Genomic DNA, 24,523 nt, shown 5'->3' with positions numbered 1-24,523 from the left:
ACCGCTATTACAGAGACAAGTTAGCAGAATTAAGTGAACCGGGTGTAAAAACGACTACAGTGTTTGGGTGCTGAGCTTGAATCTAAACTACCAACTGATATGTATTCCAATAAGGGAGATCATGAACATGTACAATGACGAGCAAAAGGCTGCCAATCATACAGGTTTTTGTAGTCTCATACAGAGAGCTGCAACACCCATCATGCCTTGCTGTGGTGAAAAGTATACTAGGAGACTGGGTAACAAAAAAGGAAAAAAGAAAATCTTGATATGATTTTAGCACTGCTTGATAAAACGTTCCCACTCTTTCCAGAGTTTACACATCACAAAAGACGACGGGATTAATGTATTAATGTGTTGTGCTTTTAAATGAACTTGACACAAGACCACAGAGCTCCCTTACATTTGCAAGCAATAATGGAGTAGGGATAAAGAGGGTGACAAGAACTCAAACTCTCGAAGACCACATTTCAATCACGTGAACAAGAAATGGCAACATACAGTACTTTAGAAAAAAAAAAAGAAAGACGCAACAGCAAAAAACCTCCGTAAAAATAGGACAAGAAAAAAAAAGATCAAGAAGCACTGTGTTTAAATAGTGCTACAGCTAATTTCACACCTACTGCAACTATTTTTACCACCTCTTTTAAAGTTTTTGTTGGCGTTTTATTCTGTATGGCTGTTTGGTTTGTAGGAGTGGTTTAAAAAGCTTACATGGCTCTGACACATGAAGTTAGGTGGTGTTTGTATTAAAGCACAGTTGCAGTTCTGGCACATTCCAGATATTGTGACTATTTAAACATTTTGGCTCTGCTTTACTTATGTACCTTTCAACAGTCAAATATTATAATACACCTTGTTATTGTGATCGTGAAAAGAATGACTAGTGCTATATTCATGGATTATACAGCAGATGTTTGCAGAACAGTTACTGATGTTTTGATAAATTATTCTGTTTAATGACAGTCCATGTATGGCGGGCTAAGTAGGAGATGACGGAGTTTATGGCTGATTGATGGTTGAGCCATTATAGGCCCTTCTTGGTTGGAGCGCTAAGTTTTCTCATTCCCCTTATCCTTGCGAGGAGCTCACGGACAAAGTTCTGTAGGGAGAAGAGGAAAAAATGATTTAAACAGACACACACACACACACACACACACACACACACACACACACACACACACACACACACACACACACACACACACACACAAATCAAATGAGATTTGCATCAGAAGGCCATAATTCAAATCTATAACATTTCTTTAGTTTCTGTTTGATTTTGCAGGCTGAATCCTGAATCCTTTGTCTAATGGCTTAATAAATATACAACTGACAGAAAACAGGTTATACACACAACCATATTTACTCTGCCGAATGACCTAATAACACAGTTCCTAAAGATACAATTAAAAATTGTAACAGGTAATTGCAAAGTTATTTGTTATGTGTAAACACAACAGTGATTCATTCCTTGAATTGGTGCTTTTTTTATGCTTAGATGATTCATAGGTCTGTGTTCAGCAAAAGCAAACCAAAAACATTCCTCTGAAAATAGTCAGGTATAATGACTGGACTAAAAATAAGTGAAAAAGCAACAGGAAAACTTTGAAAGACCTTCAGAAAGCCTGAAGTACTGTTGTTCAAGACCACTTTAATTACAAGGAAATCTGGTTTATTGGCACCGAAACATAAAAAATGAGTGGTGGCTAGAGTCTTAAGCGTAGTACTGTAGGAAAGGAAAAAAAGAATTTGTACCAAACAGAAAACAAACACTGGCCAACCCCAGTCATATGGGTATTGCTTTTTAAGTCACAAAAAAGAAATGACAGTTTATGAGGCAATAAGTCAGAAAAGGATGGAAGAAAAAGATTCCTCATCTTGATCTAATGGCTCTATAAAAGTCTGCGATGGTGTGACTCGGATCGAGAATGTGCTGAAATATAAACCTCACAATTGTAACAGAGGTGACACTTATCGTGCCCTAATTACTGATACCTCCCTCCTCTTGTCACTCTCTTCTTTTCCTCCTCCTTGATCTAGAGGTCTCATCTATCCTTCACCATTTGTAACAGCTTCTTTCATCCCCTGTCATTCTCTCACCAACAGTGCTCTCTTTCTTTTACTTTCATCCTTTCTTCATCATTTGCTTCCAATTGTCACAATTCACCTTCTCTCTCCATTGCCTCTGCTTTTCACTGTCCTTAGTCCATGTCATCTATGTGGGATTGTGTTCAAAATGGCATCTGGGCTACTCCAGACTCGAGGGATTACAATCTGTGTGTGTGTGCGCGCGTGTGCGAGTACGGATGTGTAGGAGTGACACGTATCAGCAGCTGTCAACCTGGCTGAACGTTGCTGTTATCTCAGATGCCAGTGACCTTGACATTTTTTCAACAGGCTGACCTAATGCCACGCACAAACACATGCAAACAGTCACAGATGACAGATGGGCAGTCCATGTTGGGCAACATGGCCGTATGTAGAGGTAATGTGATTGTTCTGCACCACCTTTAATCACCAAAATAGCTTAACCCTAACTCCCCCAACCCAGATACTTGAAAGCTTACCCGCACACACCCATTCGCACACTCAAAAACAAGCGCCAGTGTGAACAAAGTTAAATTGTGTGTGCTTGTATGTGTTCTGTGTAGCTTATGGGCCCATCTAACACTTGTTTCATTCAGGTCAGGGTGACAGTAGCATGAAAATGTGACTTTACAAATTCAATACAGCATGTGCGGATCAATAATTTCAGGTCACTGATCTCAAGCAGTGGACATGGAAAAGAGAGCTTCACCGGAAGACTTACCTCTGTTGGTTTGTAGCAGTCTATTAATGATTCCTGTGTAGAAATTGGTAAAGGAAAAACAGAGAGTTGTTTAGGGACATTTCCCAGCACTGTCTGTGTTGGATTGGTTGGTTAGCTTTTGTTGATATGGAAAACCGCGGTAATGTATTCAGACAACATAAAGACTGATGATTATGTATGTTTGACATCAGTCTGTCTTTGAGGACAGGTCCACCATACAGTAGAGCCAACAGAAACAGGATACCATACAAAGCAGTCACACGGAAAATTTGACTTTAAGGTGAGTGTTTCCATTATGGAACAACTAGGGTGAACTCAGGTAACCTGGGACAATTTCTGGTTAATCACTTCGGACACTAAGAAAAAAAAAACCCTGTGTATGACATTTAACTGTGTTCAGCTGCTTTTTTTTGGTATTGGATTGGTATAATAGAATTTTACTGTTTTGAAATTTGGGCTGTCCCATAGTTTTGACATTGACTGACTGCCAAAAAATGGGCCAGTCATATATATATATATATATATATATATATATATATATATATATAGCCTCCCTTGAAAACATCCTTTCTATCACATTTCTGTTACTTTCTGATCCTCTTTGCTTCTCTTTGTTCATTTCTCTTGTCTACATTGAAACATTGTCTACAATGACTAGTCTGACATTCTTCAGTGTCAGACTAGTGATAACTAGTTTGACGCCAATATCTATTACTTCAATATCAACACACCTCTTTTACCCTCTAACGTATACATGTACAACTGTGTTCATGTGTACATGTTAGTGTATATTTGTATGTATTTATAGCTAAGATATATACAATATATACCATAGATGAGATGCATGAACCATGAATGTCCCATTTTACCTGATAACCCCACTTACCTTATTTCGCCTTATTTCATCTCCTATATGAGATTACAATGTATTTTCTGAGGACTTACAAATGCAGCCCAAAGAACATACCTGCAGTTTGCTGGCTCTCTCGTCATCACTGTTGACCTCCAGCAGGTCATCGATATCTATCTCTACCTCGGGCATCTCCTCCTCCTGGAACACAAAGACACTCTGGTTTACTGAGCAGCTCAAGCAGAGGAACTTGTGGAAGACGAGCACATAAATATGTGAAGGAGTAAATAAGAAATTAAAACGGAAAACAAGAATATTATACACTTATTATACACAGTTTATACAAACAGTGTGTCTGAGCCTCTGAACTTCAAGCTGCAAACAAGCTGAGCATATTTAGCATTTAGCTTTTTGGAACAGGCATCATATGGAAATGTCATTTTACTGTGGGTTGGTCCATTTAGTGGTTAAAGGCTGTTTTCAGCTCAGTGCCACTTCAAAGGTCCGCTGTTTCACTGGTTCATTTTATTTACCCACAGACGGCGCAGGGAGGATCAAACTGTTCCTCCCAGCTACCGCATGATGTATCATCCAAATTCTTCCTTTTGGGTTTTGAAGCCAAAGTGTCCATGTATATACAAGCAGTGGCCTTTATCAACAGCCATATTAATTGCAACAATCTGTGACTATACCACTCCACCATCCCTAGAATATATACAATTTCCATTTCAGATTATTCCCTATAATTTACATCTAATGCCAACGCTCATGTAGGTCACTGCACTCTTTTGCACAGGAAAGACTTTGTGTCTTAAACCGGTAATTAGTGTTTTCTCTTCCATTTACCAAATCTATGATCTTTCTCTAGCATCAACAAAGACACTGTTGATACTGGATTAATATTTTGGGCATTTGCACATTAATTAAAAATAAATAAATAAATACATAAATAAAAGACTAAGAATCTTTATCTACTACATGTTCATTAAAATATACCCCCAATCACCTTCTATCAACTGCCAAGTGTTAACTTTTTGTCACTTATATGGAAACTCAACACCCAAATCTCCATGGCTTTCAGATTTCAAGATTTTGCCAACCCTTACCTACTGAACTATTTGTATGTTAATAATTTATTTCTTTGTAAATTAAGTCTTTACCGGCCATAAAATTTAAGAGACAGCTATATGATGAACTTATAGGATATCAGTGCTCTTTTTTTTTTTTTTTTACCACTTTATTGAACAGTCTTGGTGAAGGTTCACTGAAAACATCTTTATTTTCTTTTGTACTATATTACTGTACTACACATCACACTGGAAGGCTATAATGCTATGATACATTCACATGAGCCTGGCTCAGGCTCTATTATCAAACCCATGGTTTTAAGTGAATGTGACTTGCAGCCTTAATGCCTTTCTCATCTAATGCATACTAAACAACATTCCTTAGTAGTCCTCCATAAAAATTGTAGGATGATATCTATCATTATTTTTGCAGTAAACTAAAATTAATAAAAGCGACTAGTTCTTTAGTTGCACGTGTGTTTGTGTAAGCCTCCCAGAGGACTCTTGTGTAAGGTGAAGCCTCGAGCATGCACTGGTATTTAGACACAGGGACAGGAGGATGGAAGGATGGCTTGATTTTAGCTCTCAGCATTAAAGCTCAGTCACTGCTCAGTTTTGCGTGGGTGTTTCGATATGCACAGAATGAAATTAGATTACAGTTATACCTTTGAAAGTAGCCTGCAAGACAAAATGTACATTCCAAGAGACAAATGTGCTGCAATATGCACACATTTGACTACTGATGAACTAGTGCAAATGTATTGCGTGTTCTTGTTTTAGTTAGGCAACATATACACAAACATCCCATCATAGCACCCATTTACACAGTCAAAAAAAATTCTACCACATCTTAAACAGGCTTGATCATATTTCATCTATATTTCATCTCAAACACACTTGACATTCACACACACACACGTAGACACACACACAAACACAAGGCTACCCCACCTCGATCCTTACTCCTGACAGGCATTTACACAACCTGCATTTTAAGCACCTCTTTCTCTGAAACGTCTTAGCGTGAGGGTCGCGCTCTGAAATCCTCACTCGTTGAGGAAACTGAGAAGAAAGGTAGCAAAGCCGGGAAAGGGTCAGAATATGTCAAAGCCTGCCACCTATTAGCATATGAGTGTGTATGTGGTGGAACCACAGAACAGAGGTTGTGTAAAAAATGCTAATCATCAGAGGAGATGAGCTTTTTCAGACTGCGGAGTGGAAGGATAAATTGATTTAGATGAAGAGGGAAAAAAAAGTGAGAAAATTGAGTTAATGTGAGGTGGTGAAATTATGGTAATGTTATTGTGTGTGTTGTCCTGCTAAGCACAAGCACTGATGTTTGCTTGAAACCTCAAGATCAGAATACTTATTTGTGTAAAATGATTATTTCCTAAATCTGCAATGCAGCATTCTTAGCTAGAGTGGAAGTAACTGACTGGTGAAATTCACACGATTTGGTTTGGTAATCAAATATTTCTTTAAAACTGATTATTGAATGTTCTCTTAGGAAACTTTAAAAACATTGTTGAAGTTTGAACTCACCTCTCCTGATGAGGGCACTCCTAAAAAGCAAAAACTGCTCATTGGAAAAACAAAAAAGTAATGGTTGTCTAGTGATAATTTTTCTGCAGTAGACTAAATGGTCACATCACTCTCATTCGCTCATTGTCTAATTCTTCATAACTGCACTTAATTGTTATTGCACGAGTCTCCTGGTGCACGAGTCAGCCTGTCTTCAAACAATGGCAGCTTGCGTCAGACTCACTGCAATCACTCCCAGACAGATTTGCAAATAACCAGTCTTATTTAGAAATGCAGAGAGATTTGAGGAATCAGTTGGAGTCAGGCTGCAACCGGCTGCAAAGTAACGCATATGTTGTGTTAATTGTGTGGAATTTCCCCAGCTGTGGTGTACATGTGCATGTCCAAACTAAATTATTTTTATCCCCAGTAGGGATAAAGCTGCAAGGAAACTGACATCCTGATCCAGAATAAATACCTTTGAGCAACAGATTTGTGATTTTTGCTGAGTTACCACAGTTAGTTGGCGTATTGTCACAAACAAATTCTCATGTAATTGCCCTTTTGACCCCAAATGATACCAGACTGATTCCATCTTATTGCTGTTTTATCACCATCTTGGTGAACCAAAGTTGCCTTGAAGACAGAAACTCTCTGCATGTGGTGGCAGGGTTGGCCCCCACCTTTCAAACAACCACTTCAAAAGGCAACAAGATTTCAAAATCACTGCACAAAGTTGCAATAATTTTACTAGTACCAAAATCTCCAACCACTGTTTTCCTCAACTGCACCATTATTGAGGCCCAAACCAGCAAACCCGGCAGCATCAGGGTGCCAGAATTCCAGGAATCGCACCCATGTTCCCACAGATTTAGCAGCTGTATTAAGGGGAACCACATGATATTAGCCAGCTGATTTCAAAGATGAGATTACAGCGATGTTATATTACAGTGATTTATTTATAAATCTTAAAAAGAGAAATTAAGTATTTACAATATAAGCATATAAGAGAGGTCAAACCGTTCAGTGCCAGGCTTCCTCTACACTTTGCATTTTTTTTAAAGCTGAAAATAGGTGACAAAAAAACTCTGCTCAGCTGGTCCTTAAGGAAATCTTAGACTGTTCAATATAAAAATATTCTTGCTGTTGTCTCTAAAAATTTTAGACAAAGGCTGGGTTTCATAGCCTTAGTGGAGACAAAACCTAAAAGTTCAAATCATCAAACATGCCTCCTTCCTTGGAAGGTCATGTTGTTTACACCTCACAGCAGCTACCTGCAAATTCAGACGTGTGAGTGGAGTGCAGAGATCATGGCCTCGGTCAGTGTCGATGAGTTTGTGTACTGTGATTTGCTGGTTTAACCTAATAATAAACATGAAAGCATGAATTCGAATGAGTAACAATGTGAAAGTGAAAACGTGTCAGGATCATAAATTTAGCAGACTGACCTACTTCTTAAGATGTTTGAGGGCAAAGGACAAGTCTGTCTGCCTGCCTGTGTGCCAAGCTATCAATCACTCGCTTCACCCTGAATGCTCCGTGTGGGTTTGTGTGTGTGTCCCTGAATATTCCACTTGTCAGCAGGCACTCCGTCGCCCCCTGTCACTGTGATTGGTGATGACTAAAAACACGGCCTGCTCGCCAGGCGTGACTGCAGGCTATCGCCAACAAAATCCCGGCTCCTACAAACGCGCACATGCACCCACGCCGGTTTTTGCTACCATCAATCTTCTACAGGGAATCACTCACCACTGGGCTTCGCATTACAGTCCCTAAGTGTATTAAACACACTGTGTAGATGGTGAGAATGGAAAAAACACGCTCTCACACCTAACACACACATTGAAGATGTTGTCCTGCTAGATGATCGCGAGCCTAAAATGGCTAAGGTCACACCTGCTGCTACCGGGAATATAATTTTCCATTTAACCAGCATACAAAATGACAAAAGGCACAATGGCAGAGAGTGACAGGCAGCCACAAAACAAACAGAAATGTGAAAAAATGGTAAGTGCTGTGAAACTGTGAACGCCTGTTTATGCACAAGAGGCCTAGATTCAGCATTTTTCACAGATGATGGCTGGTTTTTGTTTGCATATGCAGAAGGGAGATATAAAGATGACTAGAAAAAGAGAGCGAGAGTTTGTGCGAAGAGGATGGTGTGCGCAAAAACAGATAACAAGGAGCAGTGTTTGTTGTAATGAAGGCAACTCTGTGAAGACGACGTGTGAGAGCCAGCAGGCAAAACAGAGGCCGAGAGAGAAGCGGAGAGCAACACTGCCAGCCTGTGTGTGTTTGCTGCGTGCAGAGATGCAGACGAAGTGAGGCATGCATGTCTGCCAGACTCATATTCACCGACAGCTAAACAGCCAGCAGCGTTTTCAGTCTGCTTCATCCGCAATGAGGTGAATCAAAGCTAATGTAAGCGGCCCAACCCCGTGACTCAACGCAAACTCTATTCAGACTACTCAAACGTTTTCTGCGAACAAAGAGTTAAACTCTGTTACGGGCGATCGCTTCACTCAGCCAAGTGATTCATAATTATTCCTATTCATGGCCCACTTTTATGAACTAGATCTACCAGTTACATTGGACAGAAGCAAATCCTACTTGAAGACATAATTAACGAGTCACATGAAACCGCGATCGAATGTTGTTTCACTTTAGAAATATTCTGTTTGAGGAGTAGCACATGACCTTTCGTGAGTTTTTCAGCTGAGCCAGGTAATGTCTCAGTAAGGTTGCTTTCAGTTCATCCAAGAAACAACACATGATCTGCCACGACTCTGCAATAAAGCAAAAGGAAGACATGTTAATGTATCCTGGTGTGATTCAGCAGACCACTCTTGCAGGATATGCATATCCTCCTGGTCAGTTTGATTTGACTTTCTGTTCGGTCCTGTTATCACAGATTGACAGTGTGGTTCAGCTGCCTCATTAAACACTTCAGTCAAGTCTTTATGTGTAGTGGCAACTGATAATGGATAACAGCTGAGAGTATTTTCAAGCATAGGCTTCTCTGAAATGGAAATATTCTAAGGTAAAACAGAGTCAAACTCACAGACGATGAGCACTCAAAGATATTTACACAGCCAGCAGCAAACACGCTCACAGAGGAACTTAGCAGCTGGAGTGCAAGATCTGCTACCCCTTGGGCCACATGAAACCTCACGTTGCAGGTCTGGATCTTTATGCTTATTTTTATGGCTTCCTGCTTGCTAGCTTAAATTCAAGCGTGGCGTTATGATAAAATGGTGCCACTGATTATTATAGTGCTGTTGCATCATCGCAAAAAGACACTTTACCTGGAGGATCATAATCCTCAGTGTGCATGTGTGTGTAAAAGAAAGAGAGAGAGACATAGATCTGCTGCAGTACAAAGAGCTCAACAACGTTCAGTCCCCACCCTCAGTGGGTAACACGTGCAAAAAAGGTGGCTGACATTGACTGATCCCTCTCATGTGTTAGCCGATATTAACCACACAAACACGGGCTCAACTGGATTGAAAGAGGAGTTATGTAGTAAATAAGATAATACCACCGCCTCTTCTTTAATCACTGCTCTGTATGCATGTGATGCAGTGCTTATAACAGAGACTGACAGGAAGAGCTGGTGGGAAAGGAAGAACGTAGGAAGAGTTTTAATCGTGCAGAGATGCTAAAACCTTCACCCTGTATTGTAAACAAGGAGACATGTCTAAAGAGAAGAACAGAGAAGAAGAATAAGCAAACGTTAGACCAGTGAAATAACAAATGCACTTGTTTGTTTCATTGGTATGAGTATCATTTCTTTCTTGATGATGTCATTACATTGTTTTATTGTTGTCTGACCCAGAGAATGTGGATGGAAATTAGCTTGCCTCTAAATCTGGTACAGTACATCTCTTCTCTTAGGAGACTAATGGCTTTGTAAATTTTCCCTGACAAATAAAAAGAAAATACAAATACAAACACAAGGAATGTAGGCCTGTGTTAAATTAGCAACCACGCAGAGATGAAAGAAAGGGGGGAAAAGGCAGGAAAAATGTGAAAAGAAACAAAAGAGACCATGTACGAGACTGCTAATTACAATATATAAGAGCCGATAATAAGATACAGGGAGATGGGGAGCGCACAGATAAGTGGGTCACTTGTGATGATGATGCAGAATGCAAGGAAGAGGAGGATTGCGCAACACTAAAACCTCACAGCTCAGCTTTCTTCCTCTCTTTGCTGCCGAGCGCTGTCACATCAAAGCGAGCAAGAGCTCAAGGTGGGATGAATTCATCTTCAGAGACCGCGTTAAACCGAGTAAGAGACACTACAGTGTGACAAAGAATGCAAAGAATCACAGGGCAGGGATAGGACAGGAAACATAAGGAAAACAGGGACGGGAGAGAAGTAAAACAACTAAATACAAGGATTTTCTTTCAATGCATGGGGAAAGCAAAAAGTTACTTGGAACAGTAACCAATAAAGGCCGGCTTCTCCTCCGTTCCTGCATCCCTCGCTTCCTAACTCACCCCCACCTCCCAGCACCTTCTTCTTGCCCTCCAGCGATGCAATTTGCTGAAACCATACAGCATAGATTATGTGACTTCACTGGGTGAAGTTAGCTACTGCAGCAAAAGCTCTTTCCCACGCTGATTCAGCTGTACTCCGGAGGACACAGTATATCAGAGAGGAGAACTGTCAGAGAAATAAGCTTGTGGGGAGGAATTATACTCAAAGGAACTTTTCAGTTAAAAATAACAGATGATCGTGCATACTAAATTTAAGAATCTCGTTGTGATGTAAATGTCCTAATCATTCTCCCCCTGATGTTTCTCCACTTTGGTGTTGTAGTAGCTTTTATCTCCATGGCCAAAACTTGATGTTGAAGCCATGTCCTTGCCCTGTTATGCTGAGTCTCCTCTGATTTCTTTTTTTCTGTGTCATAAATGGTCTCTCCCTTTGAGTTTCCACATATCACTCTCTATCAATTAATACATCAATACCTTTGCAGTTTGGAAGAACTAGTCCCCCACCCATAGTCTTTAAGGTAATTGCTCTAATTTTGTATTCTGTGTAGCTGCATCATGCCATATGATTCTATGATTTACACTGGAGTTATATACACTTTTATATATATATATACTACTGGCTTTAGCCAGGTGGGCATTGCTTTTTCTCAAACAATCTCAAAATTCTGTCGTGGATGCAAATTTTGGTGACCTTTACGTTAGGCACGGGCAATGAACAAATACAAATGGACAACGTAACATTGCATTGCATGTCATGAAGATGAACATAATACATAGGAAAACCAGGAGAATTTGTATTTCTAATAAATCTTTTTTAATATATATACATATAGATGTTAATAATCACTATAAGTGTGACTACGTTTGTAGAAAGTTTCATTCAGATTGGCTCAACTGTTGAGGAGGAGATGAAGTACATGCAGACATATATACATGCATACATGAATAGGTTGGTACCATGACTGGTAACACCACTGTTTGTGACATTGCTACATTTTGCTCTAACTTTGCAAACAAAGCCTGATGGATAACTTTGCCATGGACCATTCTCCACATTTCTCAAACTCTCACCTATATTTTTTTATCAGTTGAGAAATTTGCCTTACAAATCGGCAGTTTTGTTGGTTTGTTTGGGCTTTTTCTAAATGTTTGCAAGTCATGTGACTGATATACTGAGGTAGCTTCATCAATGAGGATCTTTTGCTAAATTATTATTTTTTTAATGACACCAAAGAGACAAATCTGGAAACTCGTTACGCTGCCAGTGTTAGGTCAAATACATCATATTTGAAGTTATCCCCCCTCTTGGACTGTAATCATTACCTATGTGTTTGAGGTCATGGAATATGGTTGGCGTATGAGTACATTAGGCTGATAAAGCACAATTAAAAATAAATAAATAAATAAAACCATGTTAGGATTTAGTATTCTCAAATGCTTGTTGCTCTTTTAATGCCAAATGGGCCATTTGAATCACTTATAAGTGAAAGCCAGAGACATTAAAATACCCGGTGACAGGGAGAAAGAGGCGACATTTAACCTCAGCTTTCCATACCAACCTGTGCTTATATAAGAGTTTAAGATCCTTTCCAGAGGCTATGCACTTAAGGTTAATAACTACCTATGCCTTGAATCCTCCTTTAGAGATGTAGGTGCTTATCCATCTACATGGCTGATACATAGATAATCTCCATTATAGCTCAAAAGATAACATCATCTGCAAAAGACAGGGATACCAGCATGATGTCATCACTAAAGTCTAGGTGTTCCCAAACATCAGAGGTAGTTACACAGAAAAAAATATATACTTTTAATGTTTTGTCAAGAGCCTTTAGGTCTTCTACCTTGCACAGTCTCTTCTTCAATAGCCCAAAATACTTACAGCATCAGCTGACACACAAGCCTTTTTACCCTATTGCTATACAAAATCAAAATACTTAACATCACCCTTCCTCCCCTTTGCTTTAAATCCTGATTTTAAAAAAGAGAGTAAAAATTACAGTAGACTGTCAAGCATGAAAATGCCAGTGCCGGTTTTGTGACTTTATTTCACAGTTTTGTGATCCTGCACAGGATTTATTTTACTGTATTTATCAGGCAGACAGTTTCTTCCTGAGGCTAATGGGTCAACAGCTGGGACCCATTTGGACCTTTGCCCTGAGTGTAAATGAGCACTTTCAGTCATTCTGGATGTAAAACATCATGAGCACCAGGGGCAGAAGCAGCCATGTTGCATATTGGCCAGCTATTTGGGGAGTATAATAACATAGGGTTAAGAACTGATAAAAATAATACACCCTCTTTGTTCTAATTTTCTTTCATCTCTAGTGCTTGTTTTTCAGTTGCATTAACTGCTTTCAAATGTGCAATGTCATGCAGCACATGCAAAGGTAGACAAGCCACACGCCCATATATGAGCACACGCCCATGACTTTGAGAGTCAAAACAACAGTCTTCCTTTTCTGCATATTTCCTTTTCTCAGACACGTGCGAATGACGACGGTATTTTGCATCTTCTCACTGTGCCAACCAGATAAACTGAGTCAGTGTTTACATATAGCCAGATTATGAATTGATTTGGCCTGCTTACAAAGAAACCACTGATTAACTGGATCATCTTGGGATGGGAGGAGATGTCATAGGAAGACAAGAACATCAGTGTGCGCGTGTGACAAGTCAACGCCTTTTCTTTTCATGGTCTCAGCAGCTTTCCGTTTCCCCATTGCTGGTTGCACATTTTGCAGCTGGTTCTCCTTAGTCTCTTCTTTTAATGATCATCTTTGATCAGTGTTTGGGTTCAAAGCTCAAGCTTAGTAAAATGGAAATTACACCACTACTAAACTAGGACTGAGATGCCTTGTATTTGTCATTTTTCTTCTTGTACCACTACATGTTGGGATTCAATGGCTACATTTGTAAGCAGTCTAATTCAAGTTAATAACCTGAAGACATTTAGCCTCTTTTCCACTAGTATCTACTTGGCTCTACTCGACTGGGGTTTTCCATTAGGTGGTAGTACCTGGTACCAGGTACTTTTTTAGTACCTACTCAGTTGGGGGTTCCAAACGAGCTGAAAATGTGATGTCAATAGACTGCATGCCAATCATCGTCAGGGAGTGACATCACTGGATGAGTCATGAAAGCAACTCAACTCTGAAACCCAGCAACTAGGAAATAGCTACATATACACCAACACTGAGGTCCAGTGATACGGTGCAGATGTTTACCATCAGTTTAGCAGCAGATACACCATCGCCTGATGTCCTCCATTGTTGTTTTGTGTTTGTGTCGCATACAAACGACATCACAAGACAGGAAGCGCTGCTGTATCAAACCCACCCACAATAAGGTGGTAGTCAATCGTTGTGGAAAACAACTGAAATGAGTATGGAGTAGAGTCGTGTCGAGCCCAGAAGGTGCAAGTGGAAAAGAGGCATTTGTCATTTCCAGATCTCTTTATTTTCACCTTGTCCACATTTATTCTTCATATGTGTATGTGTACACATATTTAATATCTGAAGTTATGATGTTGGTGGTTTCACTACTAAGGTCTTGAACAGATGTTTTGCTAGGAAAGGCAACCTCTAGGTACCGTGAGGACAGAGTTGAGGAAAGATGTGGAAAACATGCAAGCAGACCAAAAAAAAAATGGGATAAACCTGATTATAGGTCCTGAAGCAACAAAGCAGCCCTAGACCATCACACTACCACCACCATGTTTCACTGTTGGTATGATGTTGTTTTCATGAATTGCTGTGTTAGTTTTACAGCAGATGTAACAGGACTCCAACCTTCCAAACAGCTTAACTTTTGTCTCATCAGTCCACAGAATATTTTCCCAAAACTCTTTGGGATCATCAAGATGTTTTTGTTTTTGGCAAATGTGAGACTAGCCTTTGGGTTCTTTTTGGTCATTAGTGATTTTTGTCTTGGAACTCTCCCAGTCTCTTTCTTATTGTTAAATCATGAACTTTAACCTCAACGGAGGCGAGTGAAGCCTGCAGTTCTTTAAATGTCCTTCTGGGTTCTTTTGTGACCTCTTGGATGAGTCATCACTGTGCTCTTAGAGTAATTTGATAGGCCAGCCACTCCCATGAAGGTTAATCAAATTCAAAGTTTTCTCCATTTGTGCTCACTGTGATTCCTTGGAGTTCTAAAGCCTTAGAAATGGCTTTGTAATCCTGTCCAGACTGACAGATATCAATGATTTTGTTTCTCAGAGATCTCTTAGCCTCCTTCACTTTGTCAGACAGGTTCTATTTAAGTGATTACTTGATTCAACAGGTCTGCCAGTAATCAGGCCTGGGTATGGCTACTCAAACTGAACTTAACTTTCAAAAAAATGTGGTTAATCACAGTAAATTCATGCTTTGGTAAGCTTGGATAACTTGTTGTCCCTTAACAAATGATATCAGACAGATTAGTGTTAAGGTGTTCGTACTATACAAATACTATACAAATATAGATAAAATGCATGATAAACTTTCTTGGCTTCCTCCATCCATCCATTCGCTTCTGCTTATCCTTTTCAGGGTCACGGGGGGTGCTGGAGCCTATCCCAGCTGTCATAGGGCAAAAGGCGGGGTACACCCTGGACAGGTCGCCAGTCTGTCGCAGGGCTAACACATAGGGACAGACAACCATTCACACTCACATTCACTCGCACATTCACACCTAGTGGCAATTTGGATTATCCAATTAACCTATCCCCACAAGCTTGGCTTCCTGTGCAAGCTAAATTATACTATGGCTTGCTTGTATTTATAAAGAAAGCAATACTGTTTAACACACCACATTTTCTTTCTGCTCAATTGCAGTATCCAGATGAAAAACATAATCATAATACACGATTTTCAACAAACCGCAATTTAGTAATTCCTCGAGTTAAAAGCAACTTAAAAACTCTGTTATATTTAGAGCATCTTTCAAGTGGAATAATTCTATTTATAATTTCAAAAATAGCTTAAAAGCCTATTCAAACAGCTTTGAATTATTGCAAATATTGTAAGAGGGCAATGTCATTTGTAATGGAAATTTGTGTATTTTGTCTCAGTGTTATTGATATTTATATGTTCATATTTTCACAACTGTGAAACCTCACTGTGGATGTAATAGCCAAATTATGCAGATATTTTGCATTCACTTTATTGTGTAGCATTTTATTTGATTGTATTTGATGGTTTGGGATTAGCAACCGCTGTTGTGGAAGCTAATGGGGTTCCTTATAAATAAACAAATAAACAAATATCATCAATTAAAAATGAAACTTTGTTTTTACTCTGGTTATCTTTGTCTAATCCCAAACTTTGTGTGATGATCTGAAACATGTAAGTGTGAATAATAAGAAAGCAATCAGGAAGAGGGCAAATATATTTTCACAGCCCTGGGCAGGGTGAAGCCAGTGCTGGTTGTTCGACCTGGTAACAACAGGTGAAGACTGCTTGCTTTTTCTCCTCTTTTCCTGTTAGCTTTTTCTGTTTGCTTGTCAATCACATCTTCCCTGGGTTAGGTCACAATATACTTCAGCTGTATTACGTAGTGGCACGTATAAACTTTTACCATAGTACAGATGTATCAGTCCCACCTTTCAACTTGTAGACATGTGTGATTAGGATCAATAGGAGACTTAAGAGACAGATGGTAGAATAAGTCCTGGTGAGAAAAATAACAGAAATGAGGAGGCGGAGGAAAACAAAAAAGCAGATGGGGTCAGACTGCACCAGAAGTTGACATGAGAGTGAGAAATTACACCAGGATGGAAACTATAGAGGGAGAAAAAAAAAAAAAAAAAGCAATAAAACCTTCATGCTGAGTTTTGCTTTTGAAAAAGACATTTGATACCTTTCTGCAGCCACTGTGTTTATAACTGTTTCAACAGCTGGTGTTTAGCTGCTTGCTAAAAGGCCTTCTTGTCAACACCTCTGATTTGTTTAGCAGCGCATGCATGTGTCTGCAGGTGGTATGCGAAATGCGCCAGCACGTGGTTGGACACAGACCCCATCGGTTTCTATTTTTGCCCGTGTAATTTGAATGGAAGATAAGTAAACACAACAGCGACCTTCCTCGCCAGATCCATAAACACATCAGGGTCACTCAGTAAAACAATTATCCAATTTACCGGTGAAATCTCCTACCAAGTGGGTCTGCCAGTCTTGGCAGTAATGATTTACTAAATGGGGGTCATTCTGGATTCAGGTTTGTCCCCTTTTTCCTCCTTCTTAGACCCACCTTCTTGTATAATCTCGACCTTTCACAGATTTTAAAAAGCACATTTGATCGGTGTGAAACAGACCCAGAGGTTGTAGCAAAGATCACCAGTTTTCAGAATAATGAGGCAGTGCAGCCCAGCCAGCATCCTGCCATCAATCAGAGTGAGACCTGTTCGATTGATCACTGAGGGGAATCACATCCATCAACTGCTGTGGGTGGTGAATTCACATTTTCACAGACTTGCAAAACAGAAAATAAAAGACCCACAATGTTAAACTAGTGCCGGTAACTGTTTGTGTATACATGCAGTATATCCAGTAACTTCAGTGGTAACATAATGCTCCTGTCTTTGTATATGCCGATATGCGTGTTCACCCTCTGCATGGTATTGCTAAACCTATTGAACGCCACTAATGACTTGGCTTGAATTGCACTCCTTACTTCTCCTCAGCAGCTACCACACGAGGCTTGCACGATATAGTATATGACTGTTCCTGCTTCCCAATGTGGGGGGAAACACACACAGATACACACATGCACAAAAGGCAAACGAGAAATGTTATAGAGAAGGTCACAGGAGAAGCAGAGGGAGGAGGGGATAATGATGCAGACGGAGAGAGATAATGATGTTCTTTTTTCTGCCAGGAAGTTGATGCTAGGGGGACAGAATCCAGATTCCACTGTCCACTACCAAAGCACACAAAGGCCGCCTGGGGACCCTCCTACACAAAACAGTGTAGAAATTAAACAACCGCTGTTATTGTGGTGATGAGAAAAGGAGCAGGAGATAGAAACATTAGTATTATCCAGAACAAAAATGCTTCTTCCTCAAGTGTCCGTGCTCCATTTCGTCTGTACACTGACCTGTGAGTGTATGTGTGTGTGTCCTGATGCTTATCAATGCATGGAAAGTACCCCCGACTGCTCAGCCATGGATATTATGGCCCCGAAAAGCCCACACGGCCTTATTCACACCCATGGACGCAGACATAAACACACACAAGGCCTCAGGGCCAAGTGTTGTATGCTGGCAGTGTCTGTGCCTGTGCACATGAATGAGCTTCATTGAGTGGGGCTCTATTAAAGCTGAGCCACGGAAAAGTAGGGCATTACAGTGTCTTTCTCCCCTTATTCTACAGCATACGCCCCCCGAAGAACACACACATTGAGCTTGGTACGCAAGCCAACAACATATTTACTGCTCTAGCAATCTGTTTGTCTCGGTTATTCTCTTCTTCTCTTACACACCAAATAAAGGCCTAAAGCTTCTCCTCATTCATCGATTGCTCTCAGGTGCTCTCAGACAGACGGTCTCGTCACTGTGCTGACAAACTCTGCCTTTTAATCACCTCGGCTTGGCCTCGGCGTTAATCTGCAGTCCAACAGCGTCTACTCAAGTCTCTGACTGTGGGAGAGGCTACGGCATCACACAGTTAATCGAATCTCAATCATGATTTTGGCGTCCTGCAAATAAACCCGCACAAGCCAATCACAGCTGTTCCCTGCACCACGGAGCTTGACGTTTCTTTGACAAGTCTGGTCGAGTACTATGTTAGAGGACAGAAATACAACAGAATTGGAATATTTGGCACAGCAGAGGCTGAATCCCTCAAAGCAGCTTATCATCTGCTGTTGGAAATACTTTAGATTTTGGGCAAGTGATGTAAACCAAGGAGCAATAAAAGAGTGCTGTAGAGTTGCTGCTCCTAAATCCCAACTGCACTTTGCTCAACATGGATGAGGCTGTGTGACGGTCAAATGCTGCTTGGTTGACAAGTGGGCCGGAACAGGGAAGGAAGCAACAGCAGAACCACCAGAAATGCATGAAACAGCATGAAAATAACACACAGTGACTACAGTGGAGACTGTTCACTGTTTTTAACACTCGGTTTCAGCTGTTTGAATGTTACATATAATGTTATATTTGCCCTTTTGGCTGATGGACCAATAACAGCACCAGCAAGAGCGGCCAACACACCAGCCACACCACATGCCCCCTTCAGGAAGATTGTGGTTCAACTGCTGTTGAACCATAATCTTCCCTTAAGTTATTCGACTGGGTGAAAAGACGCCACCATCTGCAGTGTAATTAATGCATGAAGGCCAAGAGAAACAATGCAAAGTGAATCTAATAAGCACTGTGAGAAACGAGGGTTTCAGGAAAGTGGTCAAGTTACTGGACAAAACACATGTTATTTCCTATGCAAAACATTGCCAGGGAGCTATAGAAGGGTCTCAAAGCTGTCTTTGTTTTGAGTTTTATTAACATCTATTATGTAGAGGCACCGAATAGAATGAAAGACTTTATATTTTGCTTAATACAAATGCACTTACCAGAGGTGAATAAACACTGTATTTGTCTGCAAAGATGCTTTAGTTAACAGGAAGCAGTGCCATGTTGACTGGATTTTGTTTTAGGTTATTTGTGTTTTGCTTATTTTTTGACTTCTAAGAGATGCACTCACTTTAGGTGGGTGAGGAGGGCTAATTTGGATGCATTTGTGCATTTGCAGGAATGTCACACAAAATGGATATGAAAGCAGGGTTATGTTTTCACAACTTTGTAATAAAAAATTTTTTGTCGCTAGCATAAATGAATAATTTTGACTAAAAACTGAATATTGATTAAAAAACAAACAAACCTATGATTATCATTTACGTAATAATGGTGCAGCCCTAGGAGAGGTTGTGGGTTAAGTGTTTCATAGTGTGAACTTACATGTTAGCAGTTCCATTAACACTTCAAGCTTTAATACTTTTACACATATAAAGTAATATAACAGTGAGTGATTTCTTTGGGCACTACAATGAGCCTATAATATAGTCAAGGCTTTCACTATATTAAGAGCTGCAGTGGGAGCACTTAGGACCTCAGCTTTCTAGCTCCTCTCCCTCTTTGGGTCATCCCCTCCTGCTTTTTTTCTCTCTGCTTTTTCTCCTCCCTGTCCTTTGAACACCAAAATGAACAGAGGCAACGTGTCCCGGGAGAGCAGAGGGGAATCCATCTCTGACAGAACTCACCTTCTGTTATCCTCTCACCCAAAGAGGAGGCACAGAGGGAGAGAGGGAGGGGTGGAAAAAGACAGAGGCTTAGGGAATAAATATATATATGAGATGAAGGCAAAAAGGCAAATTTGATATTTTGATATCTTGTTCATTTTAAGATTAAAGGTTGGTTTCAACATAAGAGAAAATATTCGCCTGTCTCCTTAGAAGTCCGGTAATACTCTCCTGTCAGCCACTACCGGAGTAACTTATACAGAGAGACTGGAAAAGAGTGAAAACTAGGGGCAGCTGTGACTCGGGAGGTAGAGGATCGTCTTCCAATCGGAAGGTCGGTGGTTCACCTGCCGGCTAGGCTGTGTGCGTGATTGGCTGAATGAAGATTTTATAAAAGGTGCTTTGAGTGCTCAGTTAGAGTAGAAAAGTACTGCTCAGTTTACCATTTAGCTATCAACAAGCCAGCTCCTCTCCATATCAGAATTTGGCATCCTGCATGGCTAAATGTATATCTGGTTTATTTAATCAATATAAAATCAAAGTTGCAATATTATTACAGCACAAGTTTCCCATGAATGCTTACATTTTCATTTTATTGCTTAAACAAAGGATGTCTTTATATGTTCACTCCTGGAGGTGCTGGTAGCTGGATCTTAGACATGCTAGAGGATCATCAGTACTTAGTTCAATTCTTATGAGACGGCAAGGTTTTCCATGACACACATTTTCTCCCTTTACTGTTTTCTAAACAATTTGTCTTCCAGCTACTAAGCAAGCACTGTGGCAACAGTTACAGGGAACAAGTGAAATTCTCACCAAAAACATAATCCTATTTGTTCTGAGTTCACCTTTCTTCCAGTCCATTACAATTCAGTATCACCACATTACCACACCGCCTACACAAACTTGCACACGCATACCCACACCTCTGTGATGATTGCTAGTATCAGGTTTTCTCATGAAACCGATATAGTGGCTGACCTTTCAGCTTGACCAGCACGCTCAAATCAGTAGCCTCCACTTCGATTTATCATCCGTGCACACACAAACACAAAATACACACCTTGGTCTATCTTGGGCCCTGCTCTTGAGGTGTTAACAGGCATGAAAGGGGTGTGTGTGACTTCATGCTTACAGTCATTTGAGCAAACATCAGCAGCAAAGCCATAAGAGCCTGAATGAAATGAACATGAATGCGCATAAACACAAAAAACTATTTAAGCCCAGATTTTCCTCAATGATTAATTATTTGAATATATAAACCTTGGATTTCATCTATTTCAGTTCCACCTTATGCAAAATAACTGCTTCATCTTTATGAGGGAAAAGAATATTTTTTTCAGTGTTGTGTGAAAGAAAGCATTGAACAATGCAGCAGAGTGATACTGTGTCAAAATAATGGAGAATATTGATGTGTTGGTTTCATTTCATTATCAGGCCCGTGTCTTTCTAACACTAGTCAACAACACCGATCTCATTCCAGCATCCAGTGTGACATCAGACTGGCAACAACACCAGTGAGCCAGGGGATTACCATGTGATATTATCCCATTTGCCGTGTGAAAGACATGACATGAGGAGGTGTAAGGCTGCTGGGAATATCTTTGCTGAAATCTACACTGCAGGGACTCTGTCATTAAACTGAAGTCGACCAAAAGCAGTGTTTTCTTAGAAAAGTGTTGAATTCTTTCTGTCTGGAAATCACGAGAGCTTGCGTACGTGCTTGATCTACTGTGTTTTCCTGTTTATCTAAATATCCATTTGCATGAAGCAAATCACAGTCCAAAATACAGATCGGTGCTGGGCCAGTGCACTCCAGCCGTCGTCAAACATCAAATACTCCAGTCACCTCTGTGTAGATCAAGCACACCTGCTGATGACAGTCCGACACACAGCCAGAGAGCTCGGATGGCTTTGAAATTGAAACTAGTCTGCTCTCAGGCAGACTCTGAGAAAGCCAGGGATGAACCAAAGCAGAACCATAAAAAACAGAAAGCTTGCAAACAAAATGACAGCTATATAAATCATACTAAGGTACTTCTATGTGCAGAAGGCATGCATGAGGTCTATATGCATTAAATGTGGGAAAGAAATAGCAGAAGAACAAACTACTGAAAAAGACATTATGACATTCAGCATCCTGCTGTAATTTTAACAAAAGTTTCCTTTCTGCATATTCACACACATACTGCTCTCAGATTTACTGTTAGAGTCAACATTCTGCATTCATTAACAACCACATGCGCATCTACAACTGCAGACATGAGACATACTCATGTCCCCACACCTGTACGTTATGTTTAAATAAAATTCAGCTCCTCTGTGTTGCCTGATTCATGCACATGTGCATACATGCTCGCAGACCCCTATGTAGTCTCTGATTGGCTGAGTCTGTGGCGACAGGCATACTGTAAGGCTGTATGTGTGTGCATAGTTGTGGAGACCTTCAGCTTGAAGGTGTGGGGGAATCAGAGTCAGAGGAGCTGATTGGCTGTTAACGAAAGTCACGGTATCAGCTCGTCCTTAACCCACTGCCCTTCTTATTTCCCCCATCCCCCAGGCCTGGCTCTGTTCACTTGGACATGACTTATAGATCGGCTCTCTTTCTGCACCCCTTTCGTCCCCCACAACGAGTATTGTGGCAGAAATTTGCCACAATACTGGTTTCCAGCGCGTGCTGTCTGCGCACGCAGCTCGCGGAGAAAACTACCATCACATCATGAGCCTGTGAGGTTTCGCTATCGAGGATGGAGAGGTAAATGCACGTGAGGTGGATGGATGCCTGTTACATGGGCTGATCTCACAGCGGCGTGTGAGGATGAGGTTACTTGTTCGACACACACTGAATAATGAGACAAAGCGCGTCTCGGTCGTTCATGGCCAACGCGGCTGGTGCGTAAAAAGCGCAAACGTGCGGTTTCTCTCTCGCCGGTCTCTCAGCCTCGTGGAGTCAGCCATCCCTCTTTCTCTTTAACAAGGGAGAAAATTACACGGGACATGACACATGAGTACCACACAGCTTTGTATCTCCAAGCCAGCTGGTATGAGTGCGGCAGAGCACAGAGAGACACCGGCTAAAATATTTGGGGTCAGATGAAACATGGACGTACTTTATTCAGGTGCCATTCTTGTAAACGCAGTGAACCATCTAAAGTGATAGAGTAGTCCGGCTGCTGCAGTTCTGCCTAATCAACACTGAAACTGAACATAAAAAGCAAAGTCGACCAAACAGGAGAAATGTATAAAGCGGTTTCGATTAATCGTCTTTGAAGGCGACAAAAAGATAAGATTTAAAAACACAACCTCTCAAAGAACAACAAAGCAGCTATGCAGGGCCACTTTTTTTCATCCAGGGCTGTTCATTGTCCAGCCGTCTCGGTGACAAGAGCGCACAGCCGTGTGCGGCTTTGGAGTTTCTTTCGACTTACCTCACAGTCATACAACACGCTGAGCTGCTCGATGATCCACTCCTCCAGGACAAGTCTTTTCCGCAGCTCTTTCCTGTCGTACTTCACGGTCACTTTGCCCTGCTTCTTCTGGACCGTGTCTTCCCCATTGATGGGTCCGGACCCCACGCAGCCCACTCCGGGCGCACCTTGGAAGAAAACGCGGCTGCCGGCGGTGGGCAAAGGGGCACTGGTTTCGGTGCTGGCGGCCGACATAGCGAGATGTGCAGGAGTGTTATTAAAGAAATGTGTGGATGGAAGGGGAGGACTGCGGTGCCGAGTGGGGACTGCGTGCTGCACGGCAGACGGGAGAATGGTGAGGAGCTTTTAAACAGCTGCTATTTAAAGCGCAGCGCCGGAGACAGGCGAGAAGGCGGAGCGAACACTGCAAGAAGTGAGAGGCTCTCAAACCAAAATATAAAGGTTGGTGACTGTAATCTAACTGGTCATCCTGCTGTTGGTAAAATTGCAGACAAATGCGTAAAAATGTACCATTAGTTGGTTAAAAATGAATAAATAAATAGGCTTAAAAGATTCAAATTAGATGAATGAATGTATTCATTTTTGCAGCGTACAAAGCGAAGCCCCTCAGTGGTGCTTCATCTTCGCAGATGCAGATACTGAGGGTCTTTCCTCAGCGTTGCTGATATTTCTCAAATATATTTTTCCAATTTCTAAAGTAGGGTTTGTAAAATTTTGTGGAATATAGAAGTAGGGAAGTCGTCTGAATATTTTCCAACTCAGTACAATTCTGAACTCTTTTGCGCCACCTGTCGGACATAATAATAACCTAACTTGTATTTTAATACATTTATTTAAAATAAAATTCTCCCTTCTTGTGTCGAAAGTGATTGTTTCTATGTGTGTGTGTGTTTTATATATATTTTTCTTATATTGTCAAATAGAGTGTAATGGACAGGATTTATGAGGGCGTTATAAATAAACTAAAGAAATGGCCTATCTTGCAAGCGTGTGCCTTATTGTGCCCACGTTATAACCAGTCTTGTCATTTAAAATATATTTGCAGAACTGTTATGTTGTATTTGTTACCATTTCTGCTTCCCCCTTTGCCCGATCTCTAATTAAAAACGCATTTTTATTGTAAATGAGACGTT

At 40.7% G+C, this 24,523-nt stretch overlaps 1 protein-coding gene across 1 annotated transcript; it reads right to left on the bottom strand.

Moving 5' to 3' along the window:
• Nucleotides 1-341: 341 nt before the first annotated feature.
• On the bottom strand, nt 342-23,737 carry ppp1r14c (protein phosphatase 1, regulatory (inhibitor) subunit 14C). Its single transcript, XM_004541951.5, has 4 exons — nt 23,391-23,737; nt 3,780-3,863; nt 2,813-2,845; nt 342-1,102 (listed from the first exon to the last, which is right to left on the bottom strand). Exons 1-4 carry the CDS (start codon nt 23,622-23,624, stop codon nt 1,028-1,030), a joined length of 426 nt encoding a protein of 141 aa, XP_004542008.1. The 5' UTR covers nt 23,625-23,737; the 3' UTR covers nt 342-1,027.
• Nucleotides 23,738-24,523: the final 786 nt, after the last annotated feature.

This window comes from Maylandia zebra, linkage group LG15 (genome assembly GCF_041146795.1).
Source record: "Maylandia zebra isolate NMK-2024a linkage group LG15, Mzebra_GT3a, whole genome shotgun sequence".
In the NCBI taxonomy this organism is placed as follows: domain Eukaryota; kingdom Metazoa; phylum Chordata; class Actinopteri; order Cichliformes; family Cichlidae; genus Maylandia; species Maylandia zebra.
Note: the sequence above shows the minus strand (reverse complement) of the source record. Positions and strands in the feature narration are given on the sequence as shown.